Raw genomic sequence first — 14,140 nt, 5'->3', positions numbered from 1 at the left:
AGGAACCAGACACCCACCTTTGCCAAGACGACACTTCCATGGAGGTTGCCTCGGGCCCCCTCCCCACTCGCCCCACCACCCACTGGCAAAGACTGGCAGCGAACATAAACCAAAGTCCTCTCGGGTCCCTAAGAGTCCTGACCCACTAACGTCTGGGCGCAGATGTGATTCCTCACTGTTTCGGTAAACCACGGCTGAGGCCGCGTGCCGTAAGAGGGGGTGACGGGTTAGGGTCTGGCCATCTGGGTGGCAGCTGACTTTGCTGTTTCCGGGGAGCGCGACTTTGGAGAAATTACAGGCACTGGGTCCCCGCTGCAGAAAGTGTTTTGGCGAGAATGCAACGAGCTGGTGCAGAGCGGACGCTGTGTCTGCGGTTCCGCCAGGCACCCTGTGGCCTGGGGGGTGGGTGCCGGGCGGGGCCCGTCCTCACTCTCCAGACGACATTTAGTTGGTGCCGGGCGAGTTACCTGCTCTCACCCTCAGCTCTGACTCCCACCTGCCGGGGCTCTCGGGACTTTGTGGGGAAACTGGGCCCAGGGCCTGGGGCAGGGCCTGCCTAGGTGGTGCCTCGTCTGGGGCGGCTGCAGTGACAGCCCTAGGGGGGCGCACGGTGGCCCCCAAACACTTCGAAGATGCCGTGTGGGCAGCGGCCGCCCACAGAGGTACCTCCCCGACGAGGCCGAGCTGGTGGCGGTGCTGGGCCGCACTGTGTCCACCTGTCAAGTGAGCTGCGGGGCCACACGCGGCCGGTCAGTTGTCCTCGGACAGGCTGGACCCCGCCCCCTGCACACTCATGGCCACAAGGCACCACGTGTGGTTGTGGTGCGGGTCCTGGGGAGGCCTGGAGGAACCGAGAGGATATGGGGAGGGCTAAACATTTTAAACGGAGGCCAGGGGGAGACGGGAAGGGGGTCCAGGAGCCCAGAGGGGCTGGCGTAGAGCCCCTGACGGTGGCGGAGGAGATGGGGAGAGGACATAATCAAATCCAAAGATAGGCAACTTTGGGCACCCCTTGAACTAAAAATAGACAATTTAGGACACACACAAAGACCATTTCACACAATGGCTCACGATGAATAAACCCTAGAGATTGGGCTGAATAGACAGGAGGGCACAAACCAGCCGGTGGACGCACCCTCAGGGCCTGAGTGACGGGGACCGCCCATCTCTGCATGCCCGCGGCCAGGCCTGGCCTCCCCGCTTCCCCTACTGGCTGTCCAAGGAGGCGGCCTAACCGTCACCCTCCCCTAGAGATGAGGTCCAGAGAAGTGCGCCCACCTGCCCGGGATCAGACAGCTAAAAATCCCAGATTGGTTTGGTTCCAAATCAGCCCTCTATCACCAGGTTCCTCTGACTCGTCCCGGGATGTCTGGGCATCTTCCCTGTGTCCTGCTTAGGGCGTGTTTTTGGTGCCTCCGTAGATGCAAGTGCCTGATGGACCTCGGATCTGACCCAGGAAAGCAGTGCTAATGATTTTCAGAATATTAAGTGTTTAAGGTCGAGGAGAAGAGAGGCAAGTGAGGGGATCAAACCTGAGTCCTTATTCCAGGACAGTGGTTCTTAATTTCTGCTGCACTTTGTAATCACCAGGCTGCACCTCTGCTCAACCACATAAGACTTCTGGGGCTGGGACCCAGACAGCAGGGATGTTATAGGTGCTGTGGGTGGAACCACTGCCCTAGAGAGACGGCCTCTGTGTCCACTGAGGGTATCGGTATAATAATATTTACTAATGTGTTCAAGTGGGAACGTCAGCAGCTGGGAATGCTGTGATTCTCATCTCAGGACCCCCTGCTACTGCTTCAGCAGCTGAGCCCTGGCGGCTCTGCAGCTACTTCAACAACAAGGAGAAGGTATTAGTGAAACCCAAGGGTTGATATTAATCAGAAAGAAAAGCCTTAAGCAAAAAGGTAAAAGGTAACTTTTGTTCAACAATGAACACTCGTGAAACGGCAATGAAATGGTATTAAAATGTCTGTGATTACGTATTTCTCAGCATTCATCTGATAACTAAAGCAGCATGAAGCAATAGTTGCACTTAAAAAAAATGACAAGAAAATAGCTATTCATTTAGTTGACAGAGAAGGTTCGTGTCCTCTGTAAGATCACTAGTGTCACTGTCATCACCAAGGTGAATGTCAGCGCAGGCGGGTAGAAGCATCCCCCTGCGCTCGTCCTTACGCTGAGGGGGCGTCGTGGCTCCTTGGCCTGGAGTTCCTGGAGAAAACCTGGGTCCTTCTGGGAGGAGTCTGGGGAGGGGCCGGCCTGCCCTGGGCCCCAGGTCAACGAGGCCCCGGGATTGCATATTGCCGCGTGGTGGCTGCAGAGTATGGACACGTTCCAGAGGAGGCCTGACGTTCCTAGGCTGGGGACAGCGTGGAGGGAGTGACACTCTGGGCCTGGGAACGACTCTGGCTCTGCATTCTCAGGGCTGGACCCCTCTGGAGAGCCGTGACAGCTGGGGGTCCTGCCAGCAGCTGCTCTGTCTCTCTTGCCGCCCAGCCCTGTTGCCTTCCTGCAGGAAAGGCACGTGGCCTGGGGGGCAGTGCCAGAGGAGTCAGGTGGGGCCACAGACAGAAGAGCACGTGTCCCCTGCCCCCTGCCTGTTGCACCATATTCCATAAAAATAAACACGTGTTCCTGTACGTCTATTGCTAATGTTATGGCATTCCAGGCACTGGCACCAGCGTTAATCCACCAGAATCCATCCAGAGGCAGCCGCGAGGGTCGGGATCTATGGAGCTTCCACTTAGAAGGGTTAGCAGTGCCCATCTGTCCCATGCTCTGCACAGTGCTGTGAAAACGATATGAAAGGGTGAAAACAAAAGGAATCCATGGGCAGAAGGTCCCAGGGCTTTATGGCGTCGTTGGCGATGACTTACACTGTACAGCATCACGCAGGTGTGTCTACCTGTGTGTCCACCCTTGCCAGGCCCGCTCCTCTGCACCCGCACACAACTGGCCCAGGCTCTTCATGCGCATGCGCCCGGGGAGGCTCATAGGTGGTTGCTCTTGGAGAGGTAGGCGATGAGGGCCACGGCCACGCCCACGTAGATGCCGGTCCCGATGGTGATGGAGAGCACGGCCAGGAAGAGGGCCCGCCGGGAGCTGGTGCTGGCCTGGTGAAAGTCCCCCTTGGCCACGGCTTTGTTCGTCTGCAGCGGGAGGAGGGAGAGGAAAAAGGGGGCCAGGATGAGCAAGGTGAACCGAGAGGGACTCACCGAGGGGGAGTTGTGCAGGGAAGGCGGGGGGCTGTCGCTCACCACTGCTCCCCCCTGCCCTGCAAGGCAGTCAAAGCTTAAGGGAAAGAAAGCGAAGCCCCAGGGATACCCAGGCCGGCAGTTGTCAGCTGAGCACCAGCCACGGGAGTCCCGGGTCTCAGGCACCAGGACGCGAGGGCGGGGGCGTCACAGCCCAGCGGCCCCCTTCTGCCCGGTAAAGATACTGAACAGTTTTCTAAAGTGTGTTCACACTTACCTCCTCTGGTCCTTACAGTGTACGGCGGTGTGGGGAAGGAAACGGTAGTGCTCGTTACCGGAGAGGAGCCCGAGGCGTAAGATCCTTCAGTGGAGTGCGGGTACTGCGACTCCGCCCCTCAGCCGGCGGCGCGGGAATCCGCGTGCCCGATGCCCCCTCCCTGCCATGGCGGGGCCGGAAAATTCATCCACCAGTGAAATAGCTCGAGGTGAGACCAGCGCCTCTATCTCTGGTCACCCGATTGCACAGTGAGGTGTTAGTTTAGTAAGATTCATGTTGCCTCGGGGTCATGAGGCCGCTGGGAACATGGAGGTTTCGGGTGTTGTGTCTGATATGGCGTGTTTTTTTTTTTTTTTTTTCAGTACTCGGGCCTCTCACTGCTGTGGCCTCTCCCTCTGCGGAGCACAGGCTCCGGACACACAGGCCCAGCGGCCATGGCTCACGGGCCCAGCCGCTCCGCCGCATGTGGGATCTTCCCGGACCGGGGCACGAACCCGTGTCCCCTGCATCGGCAGGCGGGCTCTCAACCACTGCGCCACCAGGGAAGCCCTGATTTGGCGTCTTGTGCTGGACTCCACCTCCACCACTGCCAGCTCCCTCCTCCTTGTCCCCTCGACAAGGGAGGCCCCGGGCTGTGGGGACCATCATGTGATCCAGCTGTGACATCACGTCTGATGCCCCCTGAGTGATGGCAGATGAGGGTGGAGGCCAGCAGGGCAGGTGCCCCCGGAGTGTCATGGGGCGCTGACCCCCGGCAGGGCGAGGTCCTCCTCGTCAGGGCAAAGGCAGAGGCCACTCCCCATGTGGGACGTCCTGACCCCCTCAGGACCCATCTCCAGAAACCGGACTCTCACCGGATCCCATTTCCATGCGTGTTGAGTGTATTTCTACTTTTGCGGGCAGGATGGGAGATGGCATCCTGTTTACTCAGACACCGAGGTCCCAGACTCAGAGGTCACTAGGAGATGACTTTCCGTCCTCCGCAGCTCTGCCCCGGACCTGATGAGACGTCAGGTGGAGAAGGGCCTCCGGTCTGCTCGTGTCCTTTTATTTTTTCCTCTAACTTCTCTTTCTTCAGGGCCAGTTTTATGTCCTCGTCCCCAATTTTTGGGCTTGGAAGTGAGCCTGGGGGTTCCCTGTGGACGATCTTTGATGAAGCGGATTGAAGAGAACATGAGCACGAAGCTCCCAGGACAACAGTAACTACGTCTCAGCTGAGTTCACCCCAAACTCTCCAGGCCCCTCCCTGCTGGCCCCCGGCCTCTGTCAGGGTGGGCCCCCCAGCCCCAGCCCAGCCGGGGCTCTGCTGCAGGAGCCACAGACAGACAGACAGACACACCGGGAGGCCGGGCCGGGCATTCGCACCCCGCGGGGAGCTCCCAACTCCAAGGGCTGCCCGTCTCATCTGGGTCCATGCACGGCTGGAAGCCCCGGTGAGCTGCTTATAATGCCTGCATCGGCTGGGCTCCCCGAGGGCCGCCCTGGGACGGCCTGACCCGCGGGTGTGGGACCGAATCCGGGCGCTCCGTCCTCTCTCCTGATGAGTGGGCTCACTGTCCTCTGCTGACCTACATCATCCCCAGCCGGGCAGCTTAAATCAAGAACAAGCCTCTAACGTCTCCCAGGTTCCGGGGTTAGGGGTTTGGGAGCCCCTCGGTGGGTGACTCTGCCTGGGCCTGGAGGGGCCTGGGCTGCAGTCTCTTGACGTCCTGGCTGCGTTGTGGGCTGAGGCAGGAGCTCACAGCGTCCCCCTACTGGGAGCCACCCGCTCCTTCCTTGCGGCCCCGCAGCCCTCGGGTCCACCTAGGGTGCCCTCCCAGACGGCGGCCTGGCCTCACGGTCTCTGGGGACCAGCTCCTGGGGCCCCTGCACAGAAGTGGGGCTGTGGCTGGGGCTTGGCTGACGTTTGCACAGCTGAAAGGAAACTCTTGTGAAGAAGGACGCACACACAGGCGACACAGTGGGTGGCCCCTCCTTCCAGGAAGAGCAGAATCCCAGGGGGTGCAGCCTCGGGGCAGTGACAGATGAGGGTCCCGCTGAAGCTCATCCTGAGGGAGTCCCCACGGGCAGCTTTCTGTCCGTGTGGCCTCTGTGACCCCAGAGGCCGACCCCAGGGCTGCCACATTGGGCAGAGGGAGGGGCACGGCGTGTGTCACCGGACAGCCCCTCGGGCCCTGTCTGCAAATGGCCGTCCCACTCCCCCCAGGCTGGGAACGTCCCTGCAGCTGGTTTTCCTTCCCTGCCCTTTTGGCCAGAGATCACCAAGTGAAGTTCATTCCTTTCTTTTTTGAGGTCTTTTGCTCAGAAAACAGAAAGTGCAGGTGACTGGCCTGGTTCTGAGCAGCGTCTTCTGTGCGCCAGGGGCTCAGAGGGACCCAGAGAGTGTGCTGTCCACCCTCATGGACGCTGCTTGGAGTATACGTCACAGGCGAGGGAGAGAGTCTTAACTCAGGTGGGAGAGAGTCTTAACTCAGTTCGAAGAGAGCTGGAGGTCAGAGTCAGGGAGTGCCTGGGCCCCCGAGACACCGCTCGCTGGGCACTGGGTGTAGCCACCGCCCTGACCTGGGGAAACGTCCCCCAACCTACCCAGGACGTGCTGAGCTCACGCATAGCCCACTGGGATATTCCACATTCAAACATGTACTCTGGTTCTTTAGGTGAATAACTACCCTCACTCACCTGGTTTTAAAACTATGTAGAAAACCCAACTTTAAATTCAAGAGCAGAAGTAGAATATCGGTGCTAAAACTCATGGAAACACTGACTCCCTCCCTTGAATGAAGTGTTATTTAAATGGAGGAAATAAAAATCATAGAAACAGAGAACGCACAGCTGGGACCAACGTGCTTAGGCCAGAATTGACCATCAGAGCCGTGATCCAGATACAGCGTGAGGTCCGTCCCAGGTGCTGCCCCCGTCAGCCTCTGAGGCTGGGACGGCTCTAGGTCAAGCACCCACGCGGAGGAACCGGCCATCAGAAGTCGGGAAGGTCCTCAGACACATTTCAAGCTCGTTTTGTGCAGGTTTCTAGGGTGAGAAATGACCCGTTTGCAGGGGAACGAAGTCAAATTCACATCCTCGGCTGCCCTTATCCTCTGACACTTCCTCCCTCTGTGGTGATTGGGAGCGTTTAGGGGCTGGTTTCATAGCAGGCTCGTCTCCTGGTCTGACAGGTGCCAGACCCCCTTTCTTCTGGTGCTTCTGGTGCATCCAGTCTGGCCCCGACCTGCAGCCATCCTCACCCCCTTCCCAGTGCGCCCTGCCTCCCTCCCCCCTGAGGCCCGGCTCACCTGAGAGGTTTGTCTGGCCCTCGGCTCGGGGGGCCCAGGTCCTTACTCCTCCCTCAGCCCTTTCCTTCCTTCCTTCCTTTGCTCACTTGCAACAGCTAGAGGTTTGACATCGCGACAGGCAACGGCCCAGGATGGCGACGGGGCTGCACAGCCGCGTTTGCCAATTTCCAAAACGAGAACGGAACCGAATTAGAGGTTCTGAAGCCCTCCATCCCCCCGCCCCCTGAGGGGACAAGGGGCCGGGTGTGTGGAGGCGGGGAGGGGATCTGAGGGACCAGAATGCGAGTCCGGGTTCTCTCCATGAGGGGCATAGGCGCCGCCTCCCCCTTCAGTCCCACTGAGAGCAGCTCCGACGGGACACTGGGCGTCTGTCTTGATGTGTGTCCCCTGCATGGAGGGCAGGAGACCCTTCCCGCCTGGATGACCCAGAAGGTAGGGGTGGGCTGGGCAGCAGCGTCGGGGGGGAGCCGGGGTCAGCGCTCTCTGGGGGGACGGGCCAGCTCTCCCGTCGGTCAGGGGAGGAGTGGGTACTTCCTGGGGCAGACGCAGGCTGCCCGGGCTATCTTAGACCGTGTCCGACAGAGCCCAATGGAGGGGCAAGCAGACCCCGAGGAAAATTCCAAACTCTAGTCGAGGATGCAGAGTGTGCGGGTGTGTGTGTGGGGTCTGCAGAGAACCCGCCAAATGCCTGGATGAGGAAGAGAGCTGCACACCCTTTGCAGGTGGGAGGCCCCCATGGTGATGTGAGTGGGTGAGACTTTTCTACCCCCATCTGTCTCCGCTCGCCATGCCTCGCCCCAAAGTGGCAGACCCCATGGTGGCAGCCTGGGGGTGGGGAGAGACCACACCCCTCCTTCCCAGGAACGGCTCAGGCATACCCCACCCGGTACATCGTAAAAGAACAGTGCTATCTGCCACCCAAGAATGGCTCCAAGGGAAGAGAGACACAGTGGAAATCCACACTCTCATCTGGTCCTGCTGAGAGTGTGAATTCCTGTCACTACCTGGGAAACGCAGCACTGCTTACAGCTGGACTTACAGACACACACACGATACAAGTGTTCCACTCCCGGCAAATACTCAACAGAAACGATGCGTTTGTGCACCAAGGACACCTCCAAGCATGTCCGTAGCCATACCGACCATCAGAGCCCCCGCCTGGAAGTCATCCCAACATCCAACCACAGTAAAAGGATAAGTGACAATGGTACCCAATATGGTAATGAAATAAATGTCAGGAACATGACGTTGAACAGAAGAAGGCAGACACAGGAGTCTATTGCGTAGAGTACAAAACAGGCCAAAGTCATCTACACTGTTGGCAAAGGAGCCAGATTGGTGGTGTCCTTGGGGAGGGTCAGTAACCGGAAGAAAACACAGTCAAAACAATTTACTTTTACACCCTGAGATGATTTTAGAAATGATTCTACCAAGAGTTAAATGAACAAATAGGAACCATCTATAAAGAATAGAGAAACCCATTTCGTGAAACTAGTAAAATCTTGATATCAGAACCAGAGAAGGAAAGTAAGAGAAAAGGAAAGGAAGATGCTGATTCCCTACAGACGGATGCAGGTGAGATTCAGTGAGCGAGAGCCGGCTTCCTCTCCACGCTGCTCTCTGCCTCTGCATTTGCTGGGCCTTTTATGACCGTCCTTCACACCATTTTCACCCCTACCTCATCTATTATATGTCCACGGGGCTGTCCCTGCCCCCTGAGGGAGGGGAGGCCCCCGGGACTCCCGAGTCTTCATCCCAGGCTCACCACGGAGCATTGCAACGGCAGGTTCGCGGGCTCCGCGCAGGACCACTCAGTGAACTGATGAGCCAGCGGCCTTTCCTTCCAGCTCTCGAGGGCAACACGCTTTGGTCAGAAGCACCCCCATGTCCAGGAAGCCCTCGGCTGGTAATCGCGGGTCTTACGCAGAGTCTACGAGCTGATTAGGAGGAGACGCATCAGGCGTAGCCGAGAAGGAAGCGTTTACGACCACGGCTCCTTGCTGGGGTGGCTCTGCCAGGCACCCCCAAGGACCTGGAGGCCAGTGTGGGCAGGACGTGGTGCCTGCATGATGGAGGGGAGGGGTCCACAGTCCTCGGGGGTCCAGGAAGGAGGAGAGAGAGCAGCCAGGAGGGTGGCCGGTGGCTGCCGGGCAGGGGAGCGCTTCCACGATGGAGGCAGTTAATCTGTGCCGCCCCGCGTGGTGGCCACGAGCCACCTATGGCTACTTAGCACTTGGGATGTGGTGAGTGTGACTGTGAGTTTTAATATCATTTAATTTTAATTAATATAAACATAAATAGCCAAATGTTGGGGGCCACCACGGTGGGCAGCACAGACCCACCGGGCAGAGAGTCCCACGGGGAGCGGTGTGGTGGGCGGGATGAACCCAAAGGAGGTGGAAACCCTGCAGGGCGGTTCAGGCATCAGTGCTGGGGGGTGGGGGTTTCCCCGCGCTCGGGAAACTGCTCCACACACACCTGCCTCTGTGCATTTAACTGTGAATTTATTTTGGTAGCTCAGTGTCAGGTGGAGATGAAGGAGGTTGGGGTGGCCCTGTGAGAGGGCAATGCCCATGAAATCTGCAGAGGAAGGGGGGCCTTTGGACCCGGGGTGTGGAGTGGGCGTCCTGGTCTGGGGTCCACTGGCATCCCTCGCAGACGGAACCTATCAGGGGCTGACGCTGGGCCCCAGGCCTCCGTGACGTGTGGCAAGGTCCTGCGCTCCATCCCTGCTGGGGGACACCTCCCCCGAACCCCGGGAGACGATGCTCCCAGGGCCTGGTCCTGGACTGAGTTCACCACAAGCTTTTGTCAAAGTCCTCATTTCCTTTGGCTGTAAAATACCCACTGTTGTTTGAGTTTCAGGAAAAACATGACTTTCTCTGCAATATATCTCTCCTTTGTTTTTCTGTTTTGTTTTTTTAGCCGCATGGCTTGTGGGATCTTAACTCCCCGACTAGAAATCGAACCTGGGCCCCGGCAGCGAAAGCGCTGAATCCTAACTACTGGACGGCCACGGAATTCCCCTTGCTTTGTTTTTCTTACGGTCGCTTATTTTAGGGGCAGGGATCGCTAAGGTTGGAGGAGTCCACATCCACGTCTTCCACAGACTCGTGGTCCCGCTCCGGTCGAGGAGCTGGGTCCCGGCACAGCCGGGATGGCCTCGGCAGAACACAAAGGCCGGCGCCAGACCCCCGCCTCTGAGGAGTGTGACAGACACCCTCTCTCCTCCACAACCATCTCTCTGGAAATTTATAGCACTCTGGGTATTTTATGGCTCATTTTTCCTCCTGCACCAGTATCTGTCGGGCTGGATTACATTTCTCTGCATCATTGCAAAGCTCATTTCCCTTATTTATGACTGTCTACCGCTTGCTGTGTGCTGGCGGGTACCCGGGGCTGCGCTGGAGGAGGGGCCACGTGGCGGTTTAGCAGGCTCCATGGGGAGGAGGGAAAGCCTCTCAGGCCAGGGCTCACTCAGACCCACATGCACGCTGCTTTCCTTACGTGCTTTCGTTCCAGGAGCATTTTTATGACCTCCCCTCCCCCTTTTAAAGCAACCCTTCTATTTTAAGCCATGGAAAAAAAAAATAAATCTTGTGAGTTAGGTCTGAATGGCAGACAGATCAGCTATGAAACAAAGGTACCCCCTGTGCTTGGGTAAAACCGGATGGGAACACAGGCTCCCCTGGGTGCTAGCACCAAGCCCCTTCACCTGGCCTTGGCCTGGGTCACTGCGGGGGCGGGTAGTTACCCATGATGGTGTCTGAGGGCCCCTGTCATCAAGGTCATTTTGTAGGAAACACAACAAAAAACATCAGTACGAGCAACGGCCCCTGTGCCACCCTGTGCAGAAGCCTGAGTGACCTTGTTTCCATCCTCCAGCTGAGGTTAGAGGAGCCCCAGGAGCCGCGGTTCCTGAGAGGCCCCGCCCAGTGCTTCACTTCCCACAGCTCAGGCCTCCCCCCTATGCTGGCCATGGGGCTCTGCTGGAGAGAAGCCTGCCTTGGTTTCCCCCTGTGACTAATCAGTATGAACTCATGTCTAGCTTCATACAGGCACAGATGGATAATACAAAAATAATTATACAGATGGAAATATTTCTCTCTATAAAGATGTAGACACATGTATTTCTACATATAGAACTAATAACATGCGAGTACACACGTGTATTTCCTATTTCCTAGCTCTGTTACTGAGCAAACCCAGAATCAATGACACCCCAGTAGCAACAAGCACACCCAGTGCCCAGATAGTGGTTTCTAAAACCACTTTCCAATAAAAGGGGTCAGAACGCCATGGGGAAGTGGCTGATTTTAGGACTCAGGCAGGTAATACACAAGATGAGCCCGGGACGGCATTTTATAGTACAAAAGAGGAGAAATACTCCAAGATCAAAAGGATGCGGGCATGTCATGGGGACGCAGGAAATGCTCCCTATAGCCAAAGTGACAAAATAAATAATGTAGTATTGGATTATAAGCCAAAGTGTAAAATAAACATCCAAGGGTCCATACTGATATAAATAAACGATTGGATGAATCAGTTCACTGGGGAGAATAGACAAATCTCCCATATAGACAAGTTCCAAATAATCTATGTAGGTCCTCCGGCCTCAGGGAAGTAAAGCACCCTTTGAGGGTGGGCTGCGCAGTGACTTCCTAGGACAGAGGACGGAATGGACGGCGGGAGGAAAAGTGACCTTGCCGTGAAGAAACCCGACAGACACGACAACAGCCAGGCGACCAGGGTCAGCATCCGCAGTGACAGGTCATGTTGATGGGACGCAGCACTGACCCTCACCTCCATGCTCCTCCTCCACAAACCCATAACCCCGGTCTAAGCAGGAGGAAAGCATCAGACAAGTCCCGATAGAGGGACATCCCACACCGTACCCCACCAGGTCTCCTCACAGGTGTCAAAGTCATCAGAAACAGGGGACGCCTAAGACGTGTCACAGCCCAGAGGATCCCGAGGAGGTCTGACCGCCAGGTGCTGCGTGGATCCTGGCTGGGCCCCAGGGGCAGAAAGAGGGCATCAGACAACCGCTAAGGCGATCTGGACAGAGCACTTAGAGTACAATGGTGCAGCAACACTGGCCTTTACCTGGGGGACAGACGAGCCCCATGTGAGATGTTGATGGGAGTTGGTGGGTGACTGGGCTCAGGGAAGCCGCCAGCTCTGCACCCCTTTGTCCATTTTCTGCAGAGCTAAATTGGTCTGAGATAAGCTGTTTATTTAAAAGGCAGGGTGTGGATGGGGCAGGTGAGAGGCCTGTCTGGTGCAGGGGCACGTTCCCGGGCTCCGTCTCTGAGAGCCGGGGGCGGGGGGGTGGGGTGGGGTGAGGGTGGGGGTGGGGGGAGGCGGGGGGAGGGGCCGGCACACCTGCTCAAACCAGCACTGACAGGGAACTCGCTCATCCCTTTTGCGGTACGCGGGCCTCTCACTGTTGTGGCCTCTCCCGTTGCGGAGCACAGGCTCGGGACGCGCAGGCTCAGCGACCATGGCTCATGGACCCAGCCACTCCGCGGCATGTGGGATCTTCCCGGACCAGGGCACGAACCCGTGTCTCCTGCATCGGCAGGCGGACTCTCAACCACTGCGCCACCAGGGAAGCCCTACTCGCTATTTCTGTGTCCGATTTTACTTTCCTCCCTAAAGCAGAGTTATAACACCTTTCTAGTGGGTGTTGTGACAATGTCAGCACAGGACACCCTGACCTACTGCTCCACGTCGAGCTCCATGCCAACAACTCACTTGCCTGGCCTTACTTCCTCCTTCCTAACACCACAGAGAATGACTGCTGTTAATACTGGTTTCCATAAACGTACCCTTAATATAACAGTGTGTTAGGAAGATGTTCAAACACACAGAAAAGGTAAAAGAACCTGCAGTGAGCATATCAACCCCATCAGCTCACTATTAGCATTTTGTTTATGTTATTAGGTTCATCTATCCAGCTCTCTATCCATCCATCAACCCATCTTTTTTCTTTTGGATGCGTGTCAGGGTAAGTTGCAGACACTCCCTGCTAAGAACGTCTGCATATGACTCCATTGATGGAGAATGAGAGATGGGGAATTCAGGTTCGGTGTCAAGTGACAGAGCACCTGCCTCCTGGATCCTAACAGGTGCTCACGAACGGAAACTATTTCCATCATTTCATTCTTTACGCAAAAGTCCTGCTTCCTTTCTGGAAACAAATAAGGAGGAGATTAAAGATTTTAAAACCCAGGAGAGGAAAAATCAGACCTTTCTCTTTAAATACCCCTTGGGGACGAGAAAAAGTTTTAGGAACAAAAATGAATGTTTGGGCCCTTTGGACCCAACAGTGGACGCAGGCTGGCCGATGTCTGCCCCATGTGTGTGGCTGCTTTCACCATGTGTGTGACACCTCCGGCACATGTGTGGTGGCTGTGCTGTGCCAGCGGAAACCTGTCAGGTGCTGGGTCGGTGCCTCTACGGAATCTGGGGGCCCCCATGTTCCCTGCAGAAGAGCCCCCATGACTGGGCTTTGTCTTGCGCACAACAAGCTTCCTCAGATCGTTACATTACGGGTGACGTGATGGTCCTTTTATTTTCCTGCCAGTCCATGGCACAGAAAACCAATCACACAGCAAACAAAACACCCTTGTTTTAAAAAGTCTTCCCGTGACAGGGCCACTAGATAATCACAAATTATATTGCTCCAATGAAATTAAGAAAAGCTTGTTTCTTAAGAAGCAAAGATTTAAATAAAAAATGAAAAAAATTCAGTGTTCCCCAGTAGACTGGAAATTTGGGAGAAAATCTGAATGCTTTAAAAGATGAATAATTAAATAACCATGTTATATCCCTGTGGTGAGACATTAGGTCACCACAAACATCACTAATTACATGACAAGTACTCATGATATTGGTTACAAAAAGGCATATTTTAAACCCTAATCTTGCCTATACAGGGAATAATGCACACAGAAAGGACTGGACGGAACAGACCAAAGTCTTAAATGTAAATGCTGAGTATCCCCCTGTTGCTTCATAGTTTAATTCGCTGTCCAGAATTTCAGTGCCGGTAAACAGAAAAAAACCTGTTGATCCCACAGGTGTCATTTCCCATCGGGCCGATGCCTCGGTTTACCCTTCCCAGTGTGTGCAGCCTGTGGAGTCAGTGTTGGTCGTGGGGAGGAAGCCCTAGGGCAGTGACACCCAAGCTCCCCCCAGCACAGCAGGTGCTGGGACCCCCTGAGCCTGATGCCTGGGGCCTGGGTCTGGGGGGGAATCTCTCTGCCCCAGACTTGCTCTCAGGCCTGATCTGCAGCCCCTGATGGCTGATAAACCCGCACGGTCGCTGAGCTTGGAGCTGGAGGCCACCGGCTGGGGCCTGGTCCGGG

At 56.3% G+C, this 14,140-nt stretch overlaps 1 protein-coding gene across 2 annotated transcripts in view; it reads right to left on the bottom strand.

Moving 5' to 3' along the window:
- Positions 1–2,996: 2,996 nt before the first annotated feature.
- Positions 2,997–14,140, bottom strand: part of SYNDIG1 (synapse differentiation inducing 1) — a gene marked incomplete at both ends in the record, with an annotated part of 56,109 nt that continues 44,965 nt past the window's right edge. For both annotated transcript variants that reach the window (XM_082858057.1, XM_082858058.1), the window contains one exon: positions 2,997–3,155. In XM_082858057.1, the coding sequence (XP_082714183.1) occupies positions 2,997–3,155 (159 nt within the window). The remainder of the gene's footprint in view (positions 3,156–14,140) is intronic.

Source organism: Leucopleurus acutus, assembly GCF_964270905.1.
Source record: "Leucopleurus acutus genome assembly, chromosome: 16".
Classification (NCBI taxonomy): domain Eukaryota; kingdom Metazoa; phylum Chordata; class Mammalia; order Artiodactyla; family Delphinidae; genus Leucopleurus; species Leucopleurus acutus.
This window is presented reverse-complemented; position numbering and strand designations above follow the sequence as displayed.